Source organism: Theobroma cacao, chromosome 5, assembly GCF_053813885.1.
Source record: "Theobroma cacao isolate CCN51 chromosome 5, ASM5381388v1, whole genome shotgun sequence".
NCBI lineage: Eukaryota > Viridiplantae > Streptophyta > Magnoliopsida > Malvales > Malvaceae > Theobroma > Theobroma cacao.
In genome coordinates this window covers 41,866,746-41,892,989 of record NC_142643.1, presented here as the reverse complement: position 1 = coordinate 41,892,989, position 26,244 = coordinate 41,866,746, and the positions used below count along the sequence as shown (strand labels likewise).

The following is a 26,244-nucleotide window of genomic DNA, read 5'->3' as shown; positions in this document are numbered from 1 at the left end:
GAACAAGTCAAATTAAAATATAATTTTGCTTTTCCCCCAAAAAAAGAAGAATAAAAATCATGTTTTCATTACAAAAGTTTATGGAAAATTATAAATTGAAAGCATAAAAATGAGAAAAAGCTTTAAAATGAATAAAAAAATTCATTTTTAATTTTAAGATCAATATATTGCAATATATAAAATAATAAAAAGCAAAAAAAAGGGGGTAAAAACAGCATCGTCATCCTCTTCCTTAAAATCACCAAAACGTCACCGCCGTTTCTCAGGTAACCCTAACTTTCCCCATACTCCGCCCCTTCCCCCCCCTCTCTCTCTCTCTCTGTTTCATTTCCCTTTTCGTTTATCACCGAATCTCGAATCGAAAAAATAAAAAATTAAAAGTAAAAAAAAACCAGAGCCAGAAAACGAAAGCCAAACAGATTCCACTGAGAAAAACGACGTCGAATCCAACACTTCGCTTCTCTCTTTTCCTTCGTGAAGCGGAAGATTTTTTGATGTTTTTCGATTTGAATGATCGAAGACGATGCCGGGGAAATAGTGACGAATTGTAATCCTACGCCCGTCTTAGCTATATGGCTCAGCAACAGTCTTCGCGTCTCAATCGTTTACTCACTTTGTTGGATAGTATCCTTTTTTTTTATACAATTTCTTTTTAATTTGGATCTGATTCAAATTTGCGAAATTCGAAATGCATTTTTTTCTACTTTCATTTTCTTGTTTCTTTGACTTATTTTGTTAAAAAGCTGGTTCAACACAAGCGACGAGATTCACTGCAGCGCGACAGATTGGGGATATTGCCAAATCGCATCCGCAGGACTTGAATTCTCTTCTCAAGAAGGTACTAATTTTGAATTTCTGATTTTTAATTATTTTCTGTATTTTTTGCTATTACTTTATTGTAATAAGTGTGTTTTTTATTGGCCAATTTTGGAATTTACGTTACATTGTGGAAGAAAAAAAGCTACATTCCATATTTTTTGTTCAGCTGTAAATTTACTGTAATGAGTGTATTTTTTAATGATTATTTATTTGCCAATTTTGGAAGTTTTTAGAATTTATGTTATTCGGAGGAAGGAGGAAAAAGCTGCATTATATATCTACATTGCCAAGATTGAATTTTGTCATTTAATAAAAAGAACTTTTTGAATACTGCAAATTGTTGATGTTTGGAATTGCTGTATTTCATGCAATGCTGTAATTAGTTGCCCAGCAAAAATAATTAAATAAGCTGAAGTTGGCATAGTTAAGCCACCAGACTTGCCAGTGTGCTTGCGGTGTTTATGAAGTTAAAGATTTTTAGGTGGTAGCAAGCGATTGAAGTCTATTTATGCTAAGTCTCTTAGGGGTGTGGTGGTGAACCTTGCTAAAATTAGGATCATGAGGAATTTATTCTAAATGTTCTTCTTGTCCTAAGCTGTTTAATAGCCTTTGGATATGGTTCTGTATGTTTAGGGCCTAATGGTGGAATTTGATCCTTTTTATGGGAAATGCTTAGATGTTCTTGTTGTTCTAAGGAAAATAAATAAAAATACTGTGTTAAATGTCATAGATTTCAGACTCCACTTTCTGTCTCTCTATGTTTTGTCTTTTTTTACCCCTGAATGTTGGCCCACTTCATGATTGGCTCTTTTAAACTCTGAATTTTTAAAAATTAGACATTTTAAATATCTTCATTGCAAGATTCTATTTTCCAACCTCAAGAAGTCATTGAGGCTGTAACTGAAGATTCTTCTTCAAATTTTTCTTGGAAGGTGATTTTTCTCAGACCTGTGTTTTGAAGAAACAGTGCAATCGAGTTAAATTTTGAGGCCTGCGCAAGTTTTCTGTGGTTTTCTAGTTAGTATATGGATGGATTTAAGCATTTGCTTAGGATTATATTACTCAATTCTTGTGTGAAATTTATATTTTCTAGTAATGTGTTTCTACCTTTTCTCTTTGTTGTTGTTGTTATGAATTTTTTGTTATCAACTATTGTTCAGGGGTTGGTTTGCCAGTTGTATGTTGGTGTTATATTTTGTATTTTATGATCTACCTAAACACCATTGTTTTGTGCAATTAGGTTTCTCAGTATCTTCGTAGTAAAAATTGGGACACAAGGGTTGCTGCTGCTCATGCCATAGGGGCTATTGCTCAAAATGTTAAGCACACTTCTCTGGCTGATTTACTGTCTTCTGTTGGAGCAAAGATGACTGAGGCTGGGATATCTGGTACTATTGAAGATATGGTGGCATCACCTGACTTACATTCTAAGATTGTATCAGGTGTTTCTTTTAGAAGGTTGTTTCTGAGATTAGCTTTTAGCATTATTGATTGTACCAAATCTTTATTCAATGGGAAAACATTTTACTTATCATGGATTTCAGTTCATGTCTTTCTAAGTATGTGTTTCTCCTAACAATATCTAGTTGTTTTCATTACTGACATATATTTCTTTGAAAAATTTTTCATAACAGTTTTGACATCAACAAGGTGTTGGAGTTTGGTGCTTTGATGGCGTCAGGTGGACAGGTAAATGATCTCCTGTTTATGTTGAAGGATTTAATCTGAGTATCATGTAGTGTTCTTTATTATAGTTTTTTATTTCCCTGGGAACAATATCCACATGTTATACTGAAAGTTTCTATTTCATTCCTTTTGTTTGTTTCTGAGGAAATGTACAGTATCTTTCCATTCTTGCTATTGCTAGAGATATATGGTCAAGGGTTAAAATCTCCTGGCTTTGTTCTGGCTGATGTTACATTTTTAATTTTCTTTTTCTGTCTTTGGTTTTCTTTTGCACTCCTTTCTTTAATGTTCTTGCAAAGTAGCTTTGCTATTTTTTTTATTCATCCCTGTCTGGTGTTTTAAAATGGCTTTGCTTTTTGTAAACAAGATCAAGAACCCTTTTCCCGCTCCTCTCTTATGAGTTTTCCTGTGGATGTTTTCTTTGAATTTAGAGATGTGTGTAAACTTGAGTTATGTAATACTATGGGATGTATGCAGATAGTTTTCTGGGTTATCTCGTAAGAGTGATGCACTAAAAATCATAATAAAAGAAGAGCTGGAATAGAATTAAAGGGAATTGCAATTGCCTTTCTTCTTATTGCCTTCCTTTTTTAAAGTTTATTTTGGGTAGTTATCCTGGTTATGACAACTAGTACCATTGTGGTGCTTGCATTACATGTTATCTTGACATTTGTATTCTTCTTATTGTGATAATTGTTTACATTTGCAAGTCAGTGTCAGTAGCTTGTTTGGTTGATTGAAGCTGGACTAAAAGTTGCTGCTCAAGCACAATTATTTGAAAAACTCTATTAGATGTAAATTATTCGAAATAACCGATGAATTAAATCTGCCTCTGATCAGCTTTTTAATGCATTTCTTGAAGCCCAAAATTAGAGCTTCAACTGCTGGCCTCTAGAATTTTGCCTTTAACATTTAAAAAATTTAAAAGCTGTTTCCCAAACTGCTGTTGGTCTAGCTTCAGCTCTCTGGTGCAAAGAAGCTGGGGTGACTGGGCACTAGATATTAATGGTGGTTTCGACACTTCTTCACATCCCCCTATTCCTTCTTTTGGCACTCTGTGCTTCACTTTGATTTGTAATGGATGCCTTGTAAGTTGTAATCGTTTTGTTTGATTTGTTGCAGCATTTGTCCTTTTACGTGTTTATTTTAACTTATAATATTATCTGTGCTAATGAAAACATTTGAACCCATATTCAATGCAGGAGTATGATATTGCAAATGATAACTCAAAGAACCCTAAAGAGAGATTGGCTCGCCAGAAACAGAATTTAAAACGACGTTTAGGTTAGAGGTTTTTTTTTTTTTTGGGTTTATTTTGAGCTGATACTTTCAGATATTCATTGTGTTTGACATTTGGTTCGTTACTGGAAAGAAGTGTTCATATTTTGTCAAACAAACAAAAAAAAAAACGATGAGAAAGAAGTTCTTAACTTCTTATTTAGATGATTCCCTTATTAAGTTGAGAGCTGGCAATGTTGCCAGGATTTTAAAATTTCTGGAAAAAGTCCATTTGGTTGAGACAATTGCTTTTTTTTGTTGTCTCTATTCATCTATTCATTGGTGAATGTTGAGGAGGATGGTAGAAGAGGTGTTATTTTAATTTGATTCTGTTTATCTTTGTTATATGCATTCCATATAAATACATATAAGCAAACATATTTGTATTTGTTGTCATCTGCATTGCACATCAATTCTTGTATTTTATTATTTTTAATTAATAATTATTTATAAATACAGTTTAGAAATATAATGAACAAATAATTCTGAGCTAAGTAAATCATTTGCTAAATGAAAGTGATTCAATGGACTGGAATTCTTATAAATACATTAGATAATTTTACTACTATTAATTTATTATTATAATTGAAAATTATACTAATTTTTTTTTAAAATGGCAATTTAGAAATAAAATGAATGAAGATGCCTTTTCGCATCAATTAAAAGTTTAACACATAACTGTGCTTTTATATATATTATAGATAAATATTTACATATATTTAAAACCTGAAGAGATCTGGTTTTGAATTGATACAATCTTGGCTGAGGTTCTTTAATGGTATGGTATCAGGTATGACCTATACGCATACATGTCAGTCAGCTTCCTTGGCAGAATACATTGGATGGAGTTGATTGGGAGGATGTATTTTGTACGTAATTTCTATATATGGCCAGTTATTCTAGGCTTTTCTTAATCTAAGCAGGAAGTGGTGATTATGTTACATTCTTGGATCTTGGAGATGTAAATGGGTTCAACTTAGGAAGTTGTGAATTTAGGTGAAGCTGTTTCACTTGGTCTTTAGTCAAAACTGCTTAGTATTAACTAGTTAATGAGGACCATTGATAGGCTTTTATGTAATCCAATGAAGGTTGCCATTGTCTGTAAGAATAGCTTCAATTCATTAATATTTTTACTTGGCAAACAATAAAAAACGTAAATAAAACATTTTATGCACAAAACATTTTGAAGATATGGGCATAAACTGAGCCTTTGCTGTAATTATCTTCTTATTCCAGCAAATTAATGGATTAAGTAAGGTTGGTGGTGCAAAGAGTGGGACTTTCTGCTGTAGAATCGGATAATTTTACATTCATTTATATTTGTTTGGTTTCTTCCTCTTTGTTATTTGCAGGTGTTTACCCTTTGTTATAGAGTTGTATTTTACTTCAGAAATGGTCAAATGGGTTTGCATGTATGATTTCTTTATCTGCAGTTGTCTCCTTATCGAATTTATTAGAGGCTACTGACTATGGTTTGTAATACTTTCCAGGCACATGGTTTCCTTACACTAGACTTGGTTGTTCTGTGCAGGTTTGGATATGTGTGAGCAGTTCATGGATGTCAGTGATATGATTAGAGATGAGGACCTAATTGTTGACAAATTACATCACCATGGAAATGGTTTAGATAATAGATTTTACACGTCGCCATCTATACATAACATCCGGCAATTTGTTTCACGTATGGTACCTAATGTTACGTCTAAAAGAAGGCCAAGCGCAAGAGAGTTGAATATGTTAAAGCGAAAAGCTAAAATAAATTCAAAAGATCAAGCAAAAGGCTGGTCTGATGACGGAGATACGGAGGTATCACCGGCTCACAATGCATCAACTCCAAGGGGAACATGTCCTGATCCAGTAGGTTCGAGTAAGGTATTAGAATATCTCACTTCCTAATTAATGTGCAAGTTCATAGTTTTGGTCTGAGTTCCCCTCTTAACTGTCTGATCCAATGTTCTGTTTTTATGTGTTGAATGCTTAATTTCATATCAATTGGGTTCCACTCGTTTTCTTATTTAATAAAGATTATGGAATTTTTTTTGCTTTCATTTCAGCATTTGTTGTGACCACTTACCATAAACTTTGGATTTGAAATTTATCTGTTGTTTGATTCAATTGAAATTCTGTTTCAGGATCTACTGGTTTATATATATATATATATATATATATTTATATATTTATTTATTTATTTTGGCATGGATATGGAATTATATCTTTCCCCAAATTCTTGAGAATTCAAAGTAAATGAATAAAAGGAAAAGGAACGGAATTTGAATAATCTGTTGGACTGATGCTTTTTGCTACTGCAATTAGGATTTTGACTTTTTATAGACATAAATTTCTGATAGTGACCTAAAGAAGACAACCTAATAGATTGCAAGTGAAATTTCATGAAGAGATATTGCAATTTTACATTTTTTTACTTAACCAGAAGTTACAGAACTAATAAACCATTTACTTAGATTAATAATTTTAAATTTAAACTCTTTTAAAATGAATTTTAAAGTTTTGAAGGGTAGCCATGATCTTACACAGGGAAACTTAAATTCTTCTCCTTCTCTCTGATCTCACCAGTGCTAATACTCGTCCATTTTTAATCTCATTGTTCTACAACTTCTGTGGGCATCTTTATTTTGTGCATTTGTCTATTTTTTTTTCAGATTTTTGAGCCTTTTACATGCTTCAAACCATGTGCTAAAGAATTTGTGCTTCCTTTGATGATGTATTTAACTCATAAAACTTGCTGAGTGCGAGCAACATGTCTGTAAATTCATGTGAATGTCCTGGAAATACCTTTAAAGTTAAAGTGGTGGGTGGTTCGCTGTTTTGAGTCTAGTCAAAATGGTATTCTTTTATCGATGGAGTTGTGTGAATTGTTGAACATGTTGATATTTGGGAGAAATGTGACATGGTGAATGGGGCAAAATGCTGCACCCTGTTGCAGCTACCAAAACAAAATGTTAATGATGATCAAAAACCTCAACTATCTCAATTAAAACCTGAAAAATATCAGGTAGTTGATATTACAAACCATCATTGTTTTGTGTAAAAAGTTTGAAATTTCTCTGTCAAAAGGCTGGCAAATTTAATTTGTTGGTTACATATAGGACTCAGGAGTTACTTTCTTGGTTTTTTGCATTTCAAAAAGATGCATTATTTTCTTCTTTTATTTTACTTGTTCCATTTTAAGCTATCAGGTGTAGCAAATGACGTTGACTTTCTGTGCAGTTTGATGCTGTTACTGATGAAGATAGCTCTGATCATGATGGAGATGGCCGATGGCCTTTCCGTAGTTTTGTTGAACAACTCATTGTTGATATGTTTGATCCTGGTAAGCATTTGTATAAACATCAAGATTTTTGTCATTCTTTTTTTCCATTTCTGATCTGATGATAGGTTCCTTTGACTATGTGTTATCAGTTTGGGAGATTCGCCATGGTAGTGTTATGGCTTTGAGAGAAATTTTAACACATCATGGTGCTTCTGCCGGAGTATATTTGCCTGACTTGAACTCAGATGATGCACTGTATCTTGAAGTAAAAGATTTAGATTATTCAAGTAAAATGAAGAGAGAGAGAGAAATTGATTTGAATATGCAAGTTTCACCAGATGAATTAGAGATAAATCTGAAGAGGCCAAAGTTTGAAGATGGATCATTTCCAGTGATGGACAAAATGATCTCTGCTGGCCAGCATGGTGGCTTCAATGTTGCAGTGAAGATCGAGGATGCTGCGTCCACTTTGCTCTCTGGGCAGTTTAATGGTCAACATGATATTAGTTCTATGAAAATAGAGACTGAATTTTGTCATGATGATATGATGTACCACTCTAAAGAAGCTGTTGAAGTGGAAGAACCAAAGAGTTACTCGGAAGATAAGGGTGCATTTGCAAATTCAGATGTACTAAAAATTCTCCCTGAAAATTGCGAGCTCATAAACTTAGTTAAACTAGCCAGGCATTCTTGGCTTAAGAATTGTGAATTTCTTCAGGATTGTGCAATTCGTTTCTTGTGTGTACTATCACTAGACCGGTATGCTGTGTTTCTTCTTTGGTGCTAGTTATTTTGTAGAAAATTTTAATTGATTTTAGTCTATGAGAAATTGCTATTTATTTATTACTTTTTCTTTTATAATAGTTGATGAGAAATAAATACTTGCTTAAAACTTAGGTCCTTATATTGGTTGTTTTATATTTCTATTCTGCAGTTTTGGAGACTATGTATCAGATCAGGTTGTTGCTCCAGTACGAGAAACTTGTGCCCAAGCACTAGGTGCTACTTTTAAGTACATGCACCCTTCATTAGTTCATGAAACATTGAATGTCTTGCTGCAAATGCAGGTAAATACCCTATAAGTTCATGCTCAAAATCCTCAATTACAATGAAGGTTAGCTGGATCTCCATTCTTACTGTTGGTATGGTGGTTTTATTCTGTCTTCCTTCTTTGTTCAGCGTAGGCCAGAATGGGAAATTCGTCATGGAAGCCTTCTTGGTATTAAGTACTTGGTTGCTGTTCGACAGGTATGGTTTTGTGCCTGTTTTAAGTATGAAAAATTTAGGTTTTCTGGCTCAGAACTGTTTTCTCTATCATAATTAGCCTTTGGAGGCAGTGCTGTCTGATCTTTTAATAGAGAAAGGCTCATAACTGTATCTCTATCATAATTAGCCTTTGAAAGCAGTGCTGTCTGATCTGTTAGACTGTTTTTAGTTTAGGATTACTATTATTTTAATACCCTATCCACCTGCAGTCTCCCTTCTGATATGCCATTATACATGCTATGTGAGAATCATTTATTCAAGTTGGATTTTCTTTAACTATGCTATCACGATTCCCTTTTGTATACTAGGAGATGCTGCATAATTTGCTTGGCCGTGTTCTTCCTGCTTGTAAGGCTGGATTGGAGGATCCTGATGATGATGTGCGGGCTGTGGCTGCAGATGCTCTAATACCTACTGCTGCTGCTATTGTTGCTTTAAAAGGTCAATCATTGCATTCAATTGTTATGCTGCTTTGGGATATACTACTTGATTTGGATGACCTTAGTCCATCCACTAGCAGGTAATCTATTTGCATTTCCTTGTATTGTACCCCTTGTTGGGATTTTGTTTGCTCTGTTTTTCTTCAAATTATTACTCTTAAATTTGTTATTTTCATATAGGGTTTCATTTTTGGAAATCAAATTCTAATTAGATTGTTTAGCGGTCTCATGTTCTCAGTAGTCAGTACATGTAATACGTATTTGGAAATGAAACAAAGACAACTTTCTTAGCTGACATTTCACTTATGGGTCAAAAATACTGGTTGGACTCATTTGTAAGGTGAAAAAATTTCAGCTATTCTTTTTTAATTTGGGGAGAAAAGGACCTAACATGACGTTTTCCAAGTTGTTGCACTAATTTTCTATGCTTTTTGCACTCCCTGATGACACTTTCTTATATGTTGGTAATGACATATTTCAAAATTTTGAACTTTTAAAGTACTTTGTAACTTATTGTTCTTAGCATACAATTCTCCTATATGGAATATGTTTCTAGTATATTGCGTGTGTCAACATTTGTGACTGTGATCCATTGGAGGACCTCTTTGGTATGCATTCTGGTGACAGACCTGCATTTTTTTCTAATTATTGCAACTGCAGATGTTTTGAGGTTGAACTTTTCATCCTTACTAAACACCTGAACAGTTTTTGCTATAAGAAAAAAATTGGGATTTTTTAAACTGAAAAATGTAATATCTGACCAAATACTGCATGTGAGCGTGTCAGTTAACAACAATGTGATTTTGGCTATTAGTTAATACTAATTTTAAGCAACTTTTTCTTTCTTTTTAATTGTTCTTGTTGTACATATATGTAAGTTTATAGGTATTTAGTAATGTAAGTTTTTAGTATATTTGTGGTTTTTCCTTTTTTTTTTTCCTATTTGTTCTTTTGGTATCAATTTATCATTTATGGTGAAGTGCGCTAATCTATTTTTAGCTTTATTGTGATGGATATCTCTCATCCCTTTTCTTTCTTTGTTGTTAAACATGAACTTTGTTGTTTTAACTTGAATGTTCAATAGTTAAACACAATTGGAAAAATGTGGTCCCTGTGGTCACTTTTTTTGGTAATATTTTTATTATTTCAGTATTTGCAGGTTCTGTTGCTATGTTACTGCCCCTGCCTCTCCCTTATTGTTATCTCTAGTTAAAAGTTCTAACAATATACATAGTTTAGTACATGAGTATGAATAATAACTACAACCTTTGAACTGTTCTTGCTCAGCTGGATAGTAAATTTTCTATGGAGCTCTGATAGTTGTTTATATCAAGCAGTAAAATGTGATGAAGATGGTGGAACCCTGTTGTAATCCTTTTCATGAAAATTTTATTTGCAGTGTTATGAACCTGTTGGCAGAAATCTACTCCCAAGAAGATATGATGCCTAAGATGTTAGGGACATCAACAGAAAAAGAGAAGCAAAATTTTGATCTAAATGAAGTAGTTCATGTTGATGAGGTTGGAGAAGGGAAAGATTTGCAGGAAAATCCTTATATGTTGTCTATGTTGGCACCCCGTTTATGGCCCTTTATGAGGCACAGTATTACATCAGTCCGGCATTCGGCAATCCGTACTTTGGTAAACTGGTTATCTACAATGTTTTGTTTTTTGTGTATAAGTATCAGTCACTAATAAATTTTGTCAAATTACAATATTATTATTATTATTTTGTCTAACTGGCTGCATGTTTGGGTTATTAGGATAATTAGTTTGGGCATGACTTGTGAGTATCTAATTGAAGGATGCATCTTTGCTTGCACGGTTCTTTTCTTCCATCTAATATAATATCAGAATATGAGGGATGATTCATTTGAAAATTTCATTTTGCAGGAGAGGCTTCTCGAAGCTGGTTATAAAAGGAGCATTTCTGAGCCAGCTGGTAGTTCCTTTTGGCCATCTTTTATACTGGGTGATACCCTTAGGATTGTATTCCAGAACCTGCTGCTAGAATCCAATGAGGAAATTCTGCAGTGTTCTGAGAGGGTTTGGAGGTTGCTTGTGCAGGTATCTTGCATGATTTTATCAGAAGTTGCGATTTCATGCTTTCTTATAATTTTCTCAGTTTTTATCCCTTTATCAATGATTACAGTATGATAGTTGTCTTTGTTTGTCTTCTTTTGAATAAGGAGTTGATTCTGCAGTTACTAATTTTGTCCCAATTGTATTAAGTATAAATGCTATGTACTAGAAGACTTAGATTTAGCAAGATCTTGTATGGATCTTTACTTTTTGCAGTATCATGTACTCATTATTGCCTTGCTGTGTCGTTATTTTATCTGGATTCTTCAAATGGTCAACTGCTGATATAATTCCTATTGTTTGGCCCATTTTCATATAGACAACCTTTTTGTTATATTGTGGTTTAAATTTAGTTCTCACGTAAGGAAATTCTATTAAAAGTTGTTAAAAAGTAGGTCAAACTGTTTTCTTTCTGTTACTTTTGATTCAGAAGGTTAAAACGTTTCTGTTGACCTAAATACTATGAAATTTGCACTTTCTCTCTTTTACCTTAGGTGAACTTGCCTCTGTTTCTTTTTTTTTTTTTTTTAATTTCCTGGGTCTAGGGGGTCAAAATGGCACTATTTTAGCCTTATTTAACACAGTTTAGTTGAACTTTTCTAGAGAAGTATGAAACTGTGAGCACAAAGGAAGTGTAGTGTCTAATTTAACATCACAAAGGCAATGAGTCAAACCATGGGAAAGGGTCCTATTGTTGACTCTTTCAAAAGAGATTGGACTGATGCCTGTTTCTATATTATCGAGTACATATTTTACAACTGAAAACATATCAAATGGTTGTGGATCTCTACATCTTTGAATTACTCTTCATTTGTGATGAGATGGGATTTATTATAAAAAAGCTCATTAGGCAGTTATTGAGTGCCAATAAATGTTATTGTCAACTAGACTATCTTTGCTTGGAAAATTATGAAGATTTCACTTTGTATATGACTATATACATCTATGTCTTATGCCTTTCCTTTCCTGATTTCTGTCTTTGTTAAAGGTCAACCAAAAAGAAAATATCTTTAACTCAGACAAACACTTGGGGCATTTTCTAAATCATTATGAGTAGAGCATCCTATCAACAGAAAACATGTCATTTTTATTGATAATGTTTCTGCAAAAAACATTTTCCAAGGGGTAGTTGGTTTTCTGATTTCTTATATATGTATTTTATCGCTTTTCAAAAAAGAAAAAGTATTTTATCAGTCTATAAAAGGTTCGATGAACATTTAAATATTCTATCCTAGGAATTAGAAGAATTGTCATCCTTTGGACGCGAGAAAGAGAAATGAAACTTTTCATTTGTCTCAAAGACTAAAAGGATGAGTCACACCTTCTGTAATTCTTTTTTTAACATCATACATATTGATGATATTATTCAGTAAAGGTGCCTCTATATCATGCTTCTAGTGAAGTTATTATAAAATCAGATAATAAAAATTCAGTAAGAAGAGCTGGATTGAATGGGACAGCAATCACCTGTATATCATGATTAGGATTTTCAACAAGGGCCTTGTCTAATTAAACCATGCTACCAATAAGGTGTGATGTTGTTATTGCTAAGTTTGGTTGGAGGATTAAGGACTTAACAATCACATACAAGGCTTCAGGGAAACTTTCTTTTGTCGCTTTTCTAGCATTTTTGTCATGCAAATTTTATCCTGCAGAAAATTTTGATGGACTAAACCAGTTTCATGAAACTTACATTATGCAAACATCATAGAAAACGCAGATCAGAAGACGAAGTACATCATACGTAAAATATATTTATATCTTTAGATTCTGAGCATAACTTGAACAGCTTATGGGGGCTGGTTATCTGTATAGACGTCTACATTAATTTTAAGAAATTTTTGTCCTGTTGCTATAGTAGTTTTGAAGTTAGACTCTATTGTCAAAACAACCATCAAAGCTAGTATTCCACTTATGTTGGCTAAGCTTTGTCATTTGGTTCAACAATATAGAAGTGCCTTTCTTCTATTTCCCTTTTTGTGAACTGACTGCAAGAGTGTAATTGAATTATTATTTGTTTGCTGGCAGTTTTGTTTTTGATATGTTTTTTGTTTCTGTGGTAGGAATTCTGAATTTTGCTTGATTTTTGTGTTAACCTCAAATTTTATTTAGGTATCCTAGACTTGAAGTTGCCCCCTCCCCTTCCCCCTTTCTCACAATCATAGACAGTCAAGATAAAAAAATTTTAATCAAATTTATTGCTTTAGTGTTGAATGTGCATGAAGCGTGACCAGGGTGTTATAACCTAGAGTTACTATTTTCTGATTGGGAAGCAACAAATATTGGCATAGAAGGTGCTGAGTTATGCTTGTGAGTTGGATCACTTGGAGAGTGGTACCATTCTTCTTCTATGGAGATTGTGGAATTAGAGGAACCACTTGCTTTTTAGTCACTAATGTTGATATAAATGTTTAACACTTCAACTAGTATTTGACTTTTAGGAGTTAATCTTCCTAATTGTTTTATTTTCTTCTTGCTTTCCTTTTTGATTTTGTCTGTGTTTTTTAGATGTAGACAACGTTTTTCTTTCCTGGTGCCCTTCTGTTTACATCCTATTTACTTTCTTTTTAATATTTAGACTAGAGAATTTAATCAATATCCTTCTATCTCCATGTTTTACTTTCTAAACTTGCTTTGCATCTGTCTTTTTCTGAAACACTCTTTTTCTAAATGATTTTAGTGCCCAGTTGGGGACTTGGAAGTTGCTGCAGTGTCATTTGTTTCCTCTTGGATTGAGCTTGCAACTACTTCTTATGGTTCGGTTTTAGATGCTACAAAAATGTTTTGGCCAGTTGCTCCTCCTCGAAAGAGTCACTATAGGGCAGCAGCGAAAATGAAAGCTGTGAAGCTTGAGAATGAATCTTATGGAACTGTTGGCTTGGATTCTGTGAGAGGGGCTGTTTCTCAGGAAAAGAATGGGGATGCTTCTACTAACTTAGTGAAGATAATTGTTGGTGCTGATGCAGAAATGTCAGTAACCAATACCAGAGTTATTACAGCTTCAGCGTTGGGAATATTTGCATCCAAGTTGCAGGCAAATTCTTTGCAGTATGTAGTTGATCCACTGTGGAGTGCACTTACCTCCCTGTCAGGAGTTCAAAGACAGGTAGCTACTAATTATGTTCAACAGGAAACAGGGCTCTGTGATATTTTTTATTCTTTATCAATTAGTTTTTCCTTTTTATCAGGTGGCATCCATGGTTCTTATTTCTTGGTTCAAAGAGCTCAAAAGCAGGGAGCCATCAGGAAACCAGGAAATTATGCAAGCTTTTCCTGATCATCTTAGAAAATGGTTATTGGATTTGCTAGCTTGTTCTGATCCTGCATTCCCTACAAAAGATTCAGTTCTACCTTATGCTGAGCTGTCAAGGACATTTGCTAAAATGCGGAATGAAGCAAGTCAATTGCTACATGTTGTTGAGTCGTCTGGCATGTTTGTAGATATATTGTCAACTGTGAAAATTAATGTTGAAAGCTTAACTGTAGATGATGCAATCAGTTTTGCTTCAAAAGTGCCATCATTATGCAATGATAATACTGGAAGTGAATCAATGCAAAGGAACATTGATGATATAGAGTCGGCAAAACAACGTCTTATAACAACTTCAGGCTATTTAAAATGTGTTCAGGTTTGTTTATAATTCAATTTTACACGTGATATGCTATTTTAAACCTTATATTTGTTAAAAGAAAATAGTCTGTCAAATTTCCTCTCTGTCATACATGCTCTTTTTCTTTTCCTGCAGAGTAATTTGCATGTTACGGTGTCCTCCTTAGTTGCTGCTGCTGTTGTCTGGATGTCAGAGCTTCCTGCACGACTTAATCCAATCATTTTGCCTTTAATGGCTTCGATTAGAAGAGAACAGGTAGTATTTTGAAGATGAATTCTTTGTGTGACAAACAACACAAATCTGATGTGGTTCTGATTCATTTCTAATACATTGTTTAGGAGGAAATACTGCAACAGAAGGCAGCTGAGGCTCTTGCAGAGCTTATTTATCATTGCATTGCTCGTAAGCCTAGTCCAAATGACAAGTTAATCAAGAATATTTGTAGTCTGACTTGCATGGATCCTTCTGAGACTCCTCAAGCTGCAGTTATCAGTACCATGGAGATTATTGATGACCAGGATTTCCTGTCCTTTGGGACTAGCACAGGAAAACACAAATCAAAGGTTCACATGTTAGCTGGTGGTGAAGACCGATCAAGAGTTGAAGGTTTTATCAGCAGAAGAGGTTCAGAACTAGCATTGAGGCATTTGTGTGAGAAGTTTGGTCCTACATTATTTGAAAAGCTTCCCAAACTTTGGGACTGCGTTACTGAAGTTCTTATACCTGCCAGTCCTGCAGACAAACAGCAAGTTGTGCAGGCTGTTGAATCAATTAAGGATCCTCAGATCTTGATTAATAATATCCAGGTTACTGTCTTCCTTGATTTTATTAATTTCTTATTCTGAATTTTTCTCCCTGTTATTATGGTTGGCAATGTCAATATGGCCTATTAGAATTGTAATTGTTATAAACCTTCCCTGAGTATTTCAAAATGTTTAGTCTCACATGGCAGATGTCACAATATCTCTAGTCATGATAAAAGGTTCATCATTTTAGGAATCACATGTAGCATATAATGATACTATTATGAGCTGGTTTCAGGTCTAATTTTTAAATTCACTACAATATTAGTTTGCCAAGACATTTGATAACTGGTTGATTGGGTTTTGTACCTTTCTCTTTTGTAGCAATCTTGGGATATTTAGAATTAGTTAACTCATCGGTGGAAATTGATATTAAACTTGGCTCAAAGTAGGTTGAATCCTGAAGTGCATAAGCTAAATATTCTTTTATGATAGTGATTTACAGCACAGGATTTTGGATTGAGGTGCTCAATTTTTTTTGGTCGTGTAATATGTCTGCCTTTCACCTTTGAAGGCAAAATCTAATTGGCACTTAAAATTTTTATTGCATTATCTTGGAGCTTCAGTTTTAACAAAATTGCAACAAAAAAAAGTGCTTTAATGTGTGAAATACATCTGGGATAGAGCAGCCTAAGTGGTGGCAGCAGATGTGATCGTAATCAAGGGTTTCTAGATCTAATGATAATCAGCTGTTTTAGATTCTTTGATTTCATGGTAATGTGAGTTTCCTAGGTTTATTTCTTCAAGAGAGGAAGGGTTAGATCAGAGTTCTAGGCTTCCAATTCTCTGGAAAAATGGCTTAAGTGTCATGGACATTTATATGGTTAATGTTGATTGTTGAAAAATTGCTTAATCATCATAATAACTTTGAACCTCTCTTTCCACAAAGAGTGTTAAATGGTAAATTGTGGACCTCTGTTAAGATCCTGTTATGTGGTACAGAATAATGGAAAATGATCCTTGTTTCTGGAATGCCTGTTTATTGAAATGCTGATGGTACCTGGTGTTTGCTTTATAACATGGAAATTAACAACCTGTCCATGCTTGCAACTCTCTGTCACTGTGCTTATACGATGGATTCTTACACTTCTGGCATCATCCATGCTTCTTTTCTACCTGTTTCATTATTGGCATTATGTTCCTAATCTTAGTAGAATAATTTTTCTCCTTGCCATCTTTCGGCATTTAGTCCTTGACTTGAATAATCTTTTAGAGGTGTTTAATTCATGTGTTTTTGTTATTTATTTAATTATTTGTCCTGATTTGTAACTATGATTTATTTTTGGCAGGTGGTACGTTCTATTGCTCCACTGCTGGATGAAACCTTAAAGCTGAAACTGCTAATGCTTCTTCCTTGCATTTTTAAATGTGTTAGTCATTCCCATTTGGCAGTTAGATTGGCTGCTTCCAGGTGTATTACTACAATGGCTAAGTCTATGACTGTAGATGTAATGCGGGCTGTGATTGAAAATGCCATTCCTATGTTGGGGGATGTGACATCTGTCCATGCCAGACAGGGTGCTGGCATGCTTATTAGTTTGCTCGTTCAGGGATTGGGTGTGGAGCTGGTTCCATATGCACCTTTGTTAGTTGTCCCTCTTCTTAGGTGTATGAGTGATTGTGATCATTCTGTCAGACAGAGTGTGACACGCAGTTTTGCTGCCCTGGTACCTCTTCTCCCATTGGCGAGAGGTCTTCCTCCACCCATTGGACTGAGTGAAGGTTTATCTAGAAATGCAGAAGATGCACAATTTTTGGAACAACTGCTTGATAATTCCCATATTGATGATTACAAGCTTTGCACTGAATTGAAAGTGACATTGAGGAGGTACATTTGTCTGTTTAGATACTAACTTTGCTACTTTCTTCTGTATGCTTTTGCCCTACTTTAGCTTTCCTGCTTGTGAAAGAATGCATTGTTTAATACTGTGTTATTATGGCTTCTGTATGTATTCTTGACATTTCAGTAGGAAAATTTACTTTAGGACTCTAACTTTCCTTCATGCTATGCTGGGGACGTGATTTATGTTTATACTTTCGTTTTGAAATGTGGAGGTTAAGTTGGTTTTGATTCAATGCAGTGGTCCTCCAAAATTTATGCGAGGCTCCTGTTAGTTACCCTGTCTTCCCCTTTATTTTTGAAGACTAACTAGAGGTATGGAGTGTAGTTTGAAACTATGTTGGGGAAGCTCGAAAACTAGCCTCATAGATTTCTTCTTGGAGACCTAAAACCTCTCTTTGATGATTTCACATGAAATATCTTTGGAAGATTTGTGAGCAATATTTGAACATGTTTGGTTTTATTCTCTATAGAGAAGTAGATCGGGCTTGAGATTGACATGGCTGGTATTTTATGTGTTTCCAATTATTTGGAGTCTAAGTGGATCTTACAGATATTCTGTTATCTGTTGTTTTATCTTTGCTTGTTTTCTTCTCTAATCTGGCTATATAACTTTTGATCAACGCTTCTTGAATCACCTGGCATGTATTTTTTTTTGTTATGCGGGGGCGACATTTAATGCAGTTAATCTAAGGTTTTAAAGGTTTAAGTCACTGTCCACTGAATATTAGTTTGCAAATTCAATGCATCATGAAACAGGTTTAGTGGTTTCAGTACTCAGTCTAGAGCAGTTTTCTCTTCTTTTTGTCTAAAGTCTTTCCATTGCTTGCTTTGTGCCTTCAGGTATCAACAAGAAGGTATAAACTGGTTGGCCTTTTTAAAACGTTTCAAGCTTCATGGGATCCTGTGTGATGATATGGGGCTTGGGAAAACGCTTCAAGCATCAGCAATTGTGGCATCTGACATTGCAGAGTGCCATGCTTCAAATAACATTGAGGAATCTCATTCATCCTTGATTGTTTGCCCATCCACCCTTGTTGGACACTGGGCTTTTGAAATAGAAAAATATATTGATGCTTCGTTAATATCCACCCTTCAATATGTTGGTTCTGCTCAGGACCGCATTGCTTTGAGAGAACAGTTTGATAAGCATAATGTAATCATAACATCTTATGATGTTGTGCGCAAGGATGCTGATTATCTTGGACAGTTTCTCTGGAACTACTGTATTTTAGATGAAGGACATATCATCAAAAATGCTAAATCTAAAATAACATTGGCAGTAAAGCAGCTGAAAGCCCAGCATCGGTTAATACTAAGTGGAACACCGATCCAGGTAATGTTGAAGTCTATTTACTTGTATATATTAGGATTGTTCGTTTTCCTGAGAAAGTTTCGTCTTTTTTTTTTTTTATGGCAGAACAACATCATGGATCTGTGGTCCCTTTTTGACTTTCTAATGCCAGGATTTCTTGGAACAGAGAGACAGGTATTTATTGATTTCTTGTTTTTGATTCTCATGAAAATGCTGCTTATTGTTTATGTATATTCAGCTTGCTTCCTCCAAAGGCCATTGTTGGGTTATTTGGGGCAAAATATAAGCTGAGAATCAGGCATGAGTTGTTCTGACGTTATTTTTTATGCATGTGCAAACCAAACATGGGAATCCCTTGATATTGCATAGATTACCGAGGGAATCAAACATTCTCTAAACCAAACTGCCCCTAATTGCTATGAAGCGGTGAATGTTGGTAATTATCAGAGTGCATTACTGATGTTCACTCTGCGGTAATGCACATATCAGCACAACAAATATATGAACTACACCTTAGTTAAACATAGTGATGGATGTTGATTTCTACCAGGTGTGGCTCTAAGTGACCAGATTGCTGATTTCCTGATTTACTGTATTTTATATTTCTTGGCAGATTGATCATTGAATTATGTGGAAAATCCTGCTTGTCAGTTTTATGATTTTAACAAGTTGATTATTTGTGGTGTTTCTTGCTACAAAACTATTGTCTGTTATTTTTCTTCTCTGTATCAAACACTGTTGATTTGATTTGATTTTGGCAGTTCCAAGCCACTTATGGGAAGCCACTGCTGGCTGCTAGAGATCCTAAATGTTCGGCCAAGGATGCTGAAGCTGGGGCACTTGCTATGGAAGCACTGCACAAGCAGGTCATGCCCTTCCTACTTAGGCGAACAAAGGATGAGGTCTTGTCTGACCTGCCAGAGAAAATCATTCAGGACAGATACTGTGACCTTAGCCCTGTCCAATTAAAGCTCTATGAACAGTTTTCTGGTTCACATGTAAAACATGAAATTTCAAGCATGGTAAAGCATGATGAGTCAGCGGTTGCAGGAGGAAATATTGCTTCACCAAAAGCATCTACACATGTATTTCAGGTGAAGTGATTCTTTTCGTTTCATTCCTCTTTATTTTCTTTTTACCCCTATTCATGGAGTTTCTATGGGCTGAATGAATGTTCTTTTTGTTATGTTTAGGCACTGCAATACTTGCTAAAACTTTGTAGCCATCCCTTGCTTGTCGTTGGTGAAAAGGTTCCTGAGTCTCTCGCATTGCAGTTGTCAGAGCTCTTCTCTGCGAGTTCAGATATCATTTCTGAACTTCATAAACTCCACCACTCTCCCAAATTAGTTGCCCTTCAGGAAATTCTGGAAGAGTGTGGAATTGGTGTGGATACTTCTGCTTCTGATGGCTCTGTCACTGTTGGACAGCACAGGGTTTTGATATTTGCTCAACATAAAGTAATGACCACCTATCTCTCTGGCCCTTTGCTAGATAACTTGAGCTTGTATGTTTCTTTCCAGAATTACCACTTTAAAATTGGTTTTCAATGCAGGCCTTACTGAATATCATTGAAAAGGACTTGTTTCAGACCCACATGAAGAAGTGAGTTCTGTGATACTTTTTTTAAGCTGAATGTTAGAATTATTGATTGTGTAGGAAAATTTTTCTTGTTCTTTTATTTTATTAATTTTGCATAACTGAAGAAATCTTTATCAAATTTTTTTATTTTGGCCATTCTTCATGAAGCACTTGAGGCCTTAAAGATTGGCTCCTTTTTGGTGTTTCATTTTGTTTGACTTGCACTTGCAAAATGTACAGTATTTAGTTTATCGGAAGGTATAATTTTTCACTATCTGGACCTATTTCTTTTGGCTTGTTCCATGTGTCCTTACTCCTTACGACACCTTTAAAGTACCATATGTGGACAGTAATTTTATTGGTGGTTAATGATATAATCTTTATTGATTGGCTGACTTTGATGTTGTACTTGGTTGATGTTTATATAATTTTTGCTCTCTTTTATACTTTTGGATTGCAACTCTCATAGTGTTTCCCTCTCTTTTCAATTAATGAAATTATGGAAAGAATTATGAAAGTGTCAAGGACAATATTATCCTTGGCCAAAAGAGAAAAAAAGGGACAATTTTCTCCTACTTCCCATTCATCTGAGCACTCTATAGACCTGTTTCTCTGGGTTCATGATGTTGTAACAGTTAGATCTCTATGAGCTGTTAAAAAATGTTGATAGACAGCTTTCATACTGGTGTGACTGTTATCCTTCTTGTTTGGCCTGAATGGGTGAACTGAAATGGGGATATTTACCTGTGTTGTCTTGTTCTGTGCTGTAGTCAGGTGCACGGGCTATTTTATTCTTGTGTTGTAATTCTTGAAGGCAATTGGTTATTTTTTCTTCTGCCATTTAGCTAGTCATCATTTCATAGGATGGAGAATTTTTTGGCCTTAATAGCACTTTCTAAATTTATTGCCTTACTGTATCAAAGAGTAATAGATGTCGGAAATTTGAAAAACTGTAGTAAAACATCATTTTCTTTCGTCTTTTGTGGTTTTAATCGGTTTTATAGCCATTTGTTACATTCATGGAGAGATAATGGATCTTTGCACCTGTTGTGAGGCAACTATCTGTTGGACCGGTTGTGGTTTATTCCTTGTCCTGTAGAACCTGCTTATTCTCCACATTTTCGCCCTTCTCTTTTCAGGTTGATGTTCCTTTTGCAATATAACAATGCTTTATTCAAAATCTGTATTCAATTAGGGATATCTTGAATGGTCAAACAAGTGTCAGACTCTCATAGGGTAATTGTTTAGTCATTGCTGCTTTGCTCTTTTAGAATCAGTTGGAAAATCATGGTTCTTTGCATTGCGAAGGTTTAAAATGACAACTTGGGGACAGCAAAAAGAACTTTTAGCCTTTGTAAAACATTTAAAAATATGCTATGAAAATAAACCAACATTAAGACATTAGTTGTTTTGATTTTCTTCTTCTCTTTTGATGCTCTTGCATCTGCCTTGAAGCTTTATTTCACCTTCGTATTATTTGGTGCTAATTCTGCATCAATTCTAGAAACTTTCATTAATATATTGCTAAATTTTGCATCAAACAGTGTCACATACCTACGGCTGGATGGATCAGTTGAACCAGAAAAACGTTTTGACATTGTGAAAGCTTTCAATTCTGATCCAACCATAGATGCCCTTTTGCTTACAACACATGGTAAGACTTTTCTTGTTGCTGAGTGATTTTTTTTACAATGTTTTATTTAATATATCTCTGTTGCAGTTGGTGGGCTTGGTCTGAACTTGACATCTGCTGATACCCTCATTTTTATGGAACATGACTGGAATCCCATGCGTGATCATCAGGTAATGTTACATAGATTTGTATCTGCTATGCATGTGTTGATGATCCAGCGAAATTAATTACCTCCATTGTGTTCTATGATAAATATTTTCACATTTATCTTCTTTAGCTTGGTAAATGTTAGGTTAAATTCCAGCATATAGTATAAGCAGTAGGTTTCTTGGCATTCATCCGTCTCTAGGTCTCAGTTATGGCCTGGAAATAATGGTGGTTTATGCACAAAATTTTAACATGAATCAAATGCCATAAGTATACTTTCAAGGGTCATCAAAAGATGAGATATTCTTTGTTCACATAATCTGTTGTCTATGTAATTATTAGGCAATACGAACTGATGCATACTCTCCTGCATCTTTATTGTCTTAAATTGTTTTTACATTTTACTTAAGCTTGCAGCTTACTATCTTCATTGGAAGGATCATGCTTTTTCCCTGATTTGGCTGGAGTGTATTCTTTTATATTCATTGATGACTTTTAATGACTTATATTCTTGTATGGACTTTCAGGCAATGGACAGGGCACACAGATTAGGCCAACGGAAAGTTGTGAATGTTCACCGTCTCATCATGCGTGGCACTCTGGAAGAGAAAGTTATGAGCCTCCAACGGTTCAAAGTATCAGTTGCGAATGCTGTTATCAATTCTGAGAATGCCAGTCTGAAAACCATGAACACTGACCAGTTGCTTGATCTATTTGCCTCAGCAGAAACATCTAAAAAGGTATTATTATTTTTTACCTTTGATATTGGAATGATGCATTTGCAAGTATATTTGGTTCTTTTATAGGGTTTTTTTCCCTCTTTCTTTGGTGCTTTAATATGCATGTTTGAATATAGTGGCCTCATATAGGAATTAGATTTTGAAGTTTTCCAATGTTGCAGATCAGTTCTAAGAGATCAAATTGTAGAATAAAATAAAATCTTTTGGAATCTACCAAAATTTTATGCTTTTGAGGTTACAGATATGCATGTATTTGACTTGCAGGGAGCAACAGCTTCGAAACGTTCAGAGAGCAGCATAGATGGAGACCCAAAATTAATGGGTACAGGGAAGGGGTTAAAAGCCATCCTTGGTGGATTGGAGGAGCTTTGGGATCAGTCACAGTATACCGAAGAATACAATTTAAGCCAGTTCTTAACAAAACTTAATGGCTGAACTCAAGCTGCGCAATGGCCTGAACTTAATTGGGTGCCGTAATGGGTTCAAAGATTATATTCTTGGTCCACCAGGGGAGTTTTAGGATCATGGTGCGCCAGAGCTCGATCAAGTCCAGTTCATATTGAAGCAAACTGGTTGAAGCCTGCTGCTCGTCTGTACAAAGTGTATATAATCCAAATTAAGGAGCCCAGTTTTGGCAAAATTTTAGGTGTAGCTTCATTTTTTCAATATATTTGTACTCCTTTTCCTTCCTTTTGGGGGATGTTCTTCCAAAATTTTGTCTATCCTGTCTTTGCAGTAGGGTGGCTGGGAAAGATGCTGTTTTTAGAGTGGTTAGTCCCAGGTCTCAACATGAGAGTTTCAAATTGGTCGGAGCTGACAGGAAGAGAATTGTAAAGCCGAATATTGTATATACCTTCTTTTTTCCAAAAAAAAAAAATTAAAGGAAATCATATTGCAGAACTGATACGTCGACGATACTCGAAAATCTGTGTGTCTGTCTATCTGTCTGCATGTGCACGCACACATCTCCGGGTTATTGGGGTGCACTGGGATGCTGTGTTTTGAGTCGTGCAGCTCAACGGAGATGGAGGGGCAGAAGTTCTCAGGTCGGAACTAAGGTACCATAAACTAGAAGTCACCATGAAATTCCTTAAAACTACTATGAGACAAGAATTATTTTGACTAGGTAATATGTCACAGAGAATCGTTAATCTCACATAAAGAAGGATGTCATGGTCCAAGTGGAGAGTTATGAATCTCACATTGATTGTATACTAAAGTGAAATTGAGTATTTAAAATTCACTTCTAACATTTATGGTTTACGTCATTTTCAATTAACGAGGTCTTTTTTATGAGATAAAATTCGGAAATCAACATATCAAAGCTTTGGCTGATACTTTGCACAGGTTGGTATGAAATGTGACAGAATACTTGCTCAATGTCTTGCACAAATTGATGTGAAACGTGACACAATTACTTAATAGAAGGCTTGATATTAGTTATTGTCTCTTTCATTCTCTAGGCTTGATATTTTCTACAAGTCAATAAAATCTCTGTAGTTTTTAAAATTGAACATGGGGTTCATTTATTATTAAATAGAAAGAAGAAGAAGAGGAATAACAATTTGAAATAAATAAATAAATAAAAGCCACACTGAACCAACTTAATAAACTATCTATATGCAGGGACTGTGACTATGAGCAGCTGATCTAATATTAGGCCAAAACCTCTTTGTCTTGATGTTAGGTAGGAGTAGCTTTGCTTGAAATTTTTCACCAAATAATAACCAACGCTTTGCTTAAAATCCATATAGTGCTTCCCCGGGTGGCTAGCAGTCCATTATTCTTCTATTTTTTTAACATTAATTGTCAATGTTGGTTCCCAAAAATCACGCCCCAATCAGATGAAGTTGGAATCACAATCATAACATGCAAGAAACAATTTTAAGGAATCTTTCCAAACAATTATCTTTTTTTTTTTCATTATGGACAATAATTTATAATTTTGATTTAATACTTTAAGAAGTTTTTAAACTATTTCAAGAAATTTTATATAAATTTTTATTTTTTAATTGATTTAATCAAGTCTTTATTTTCTTATTTTAAACGAAATAAACTCTTATAATTAACTGTTATTAGTTAAAATGCAAGTGATATAGATGATAAAAATTATCATATGATCATGTCATTATGTCACATCAATAATGTCACTATCCATTATGATATGTCAACATTACACGTTAACTTTACATAATAAAAAAAAATATGATATTTTGACTAATGATAATTATTAAAATTTATTTGATGTAAAATAAAAATATATGAATTTGATTGAGTAATATAAAAAAATAATTTATATAAAAACTTTTTTAAAGTATTAATAATTTATGATTGTGATAACATCATATCAAAATTTTAATAATTTATTTTCACATACTAAAACTTATAACTATGGGATGAATAACATCTTTCAAAGTAGGTAAGTTAATAATAAATAGGTGGTTATAGATTAAAAGCCTTAGATTTCATCCTTACTCTTTCACCAATTTAAGTCAAAATCCTAGGGCCCCCTTGCTTTATATTAGTTGGTTCTATTGTTTGCCTTCAAAGAACAAGTAAAAGATAAAGTAAAATAATAAAAAAAATCTTTAATTCTAATTATCATTTATTATTATTATTATTTCTTTATGAATTAATAATAATTCATTTTCATTTCAAATTTGTCTTTACACACATGGAAATGCCATATTTTTAATTTATTATTGATTTTTTGTTTTTCTCACATTTCAAATGATATATTGGTGGGCAGGATCATGTGCAAAACCTTAGTTCTCTATTTTTAATCATGATGTATTGGTTGGGAATTCATGTGATCACATTGAATGCACCATGGAAACAATTATTCATAGTATTATTTTAATTGGGTCAATTAGTTTTTATTAAGTTATCTTAAAAAAATGTTTTTTTACTCTTTTACATTTGGAAAAACTTAAACCTATCTTATTAAACTAATATAGTCTTTGATAGTGTCAAATTCTTAAGTTTACTTCTTAAAACCATGAGATAAGTGTATAATTAAAAAATATATATATATATATATATATATAAATAGTTAATATTACATTCAATATATCTCAAGAAAATTAATTTATCATAAATCAAGTTACATATGCATGGTAAACATGTTGTGTAACATAATCCTTGTGGTTGTTAAAAAAGAAATGTTGGAATGGACTCCAATAGTGACAAGAGATTAGGATGTGAGATTATTTAATATGAAATAAATAAATAAATAAAATAAATGGTTGAATGAAAAAGCAAACATCAAATGATGGATGACTACATGATTATTTATAGAGGTAAGTCTAACTGGTATCTTAAATATTTGATACAAAAATAAATGTATATTTTTATTTTTTAAAAAAAAGAATTTAATTTTTGGATTTTTTTGAATCAGATAAATAAATAGCAATGGTAAGCAGAAAGGATGACTGTGCATGTTAGTGACATGGAAACTAAATAAATAAATGTTGAAAGGTGCTTTGTTTTAGTCAAAAGATTTGTTAAGAGAGAGAAGAGAAGGAAACCACACATTTTTCTATTCTAACCCCTGGAATCTGGCATCTTCACAGTTCACACATTCTTAAAGTCAAGATTAGTACACTTAAAAACTAATTATATATATATATAAAAGCAAGAAATATTCCAAAGCAAAAAGACAAAAGAGGGGAGAAAATAGATAAAAGAACAAGTGTATGCTGTTAAATAGCATCATTTGCATGGTGTAATTGGACAA

The 26,244-nt window shown here is 34.0% G+C and overlaps 1 protein-coding gene across 2 annotated transcripts; it reads left to right on the top strand.

The window, feature by feature from the left end:
- The first annotated feature begins 202 nt into the window (after positions 1 to 202).
- RGD3 (ROOT GROWTH DEFECTIVE 3) lies at positions 203 to 23,408 on the top strand. Of its 2 annotated transcripts, XM_088806396.1 has the most exons (28): positions 249 to 266; positions 481 to 624; positions 744 to 838; positions 2,060 to 2,277; positions 2,454 to 2,508; positions 3,708 to 3,789; positions 5,315 to 5,655; positions 7,012 to 7,114; positions 7,204 to 7,813; positions 7,989 to 8,121; positions 8,234 to 8,302; positions 8,629 to 8,840; positions 10,160 to 10,400; positions 10,653 to 10,826; positions 13,522 to 13,947; positions 14,030 to 14,470; positions 14,588 to 14,707; positions 14,791 to 15,258; positions 16,545 to 17,083; positions 17,939 to 18,431; positions 18,516 to 18,584; positions 19,172 to 19,504; positions 19,604 to 19,867; positions 19,963 to 20,012; positions 21,533 to 21,642; positions 21,709 to 21,791; positions 22,296 to 22,508; positions 22,773 to 23,408. In XM_088806396.1, exons 2-28 carry the CDS (start codon positions 573 to 575, stop codon positions 22,941 to 22,943), a joined length of 6,165 nt encoding a protein of 2,054 aa, XP_088662522.1. In that variant the 5' UTR covers positions 249 to 266; positions 481 to 572; the 3' UTR covers positions 22,944 to 23,408. The 2 variants fall into 2 exon arrangements, with proteins under 2 accessions (XP_017977127.2, XP_088662522.1); XM_018121638.2 differs by having other exon boundaries at positions 203 to 624.
- The last annotated feature ends 2,836 nt before the right edge of the window (positions 23,409 to 26,244 follow it).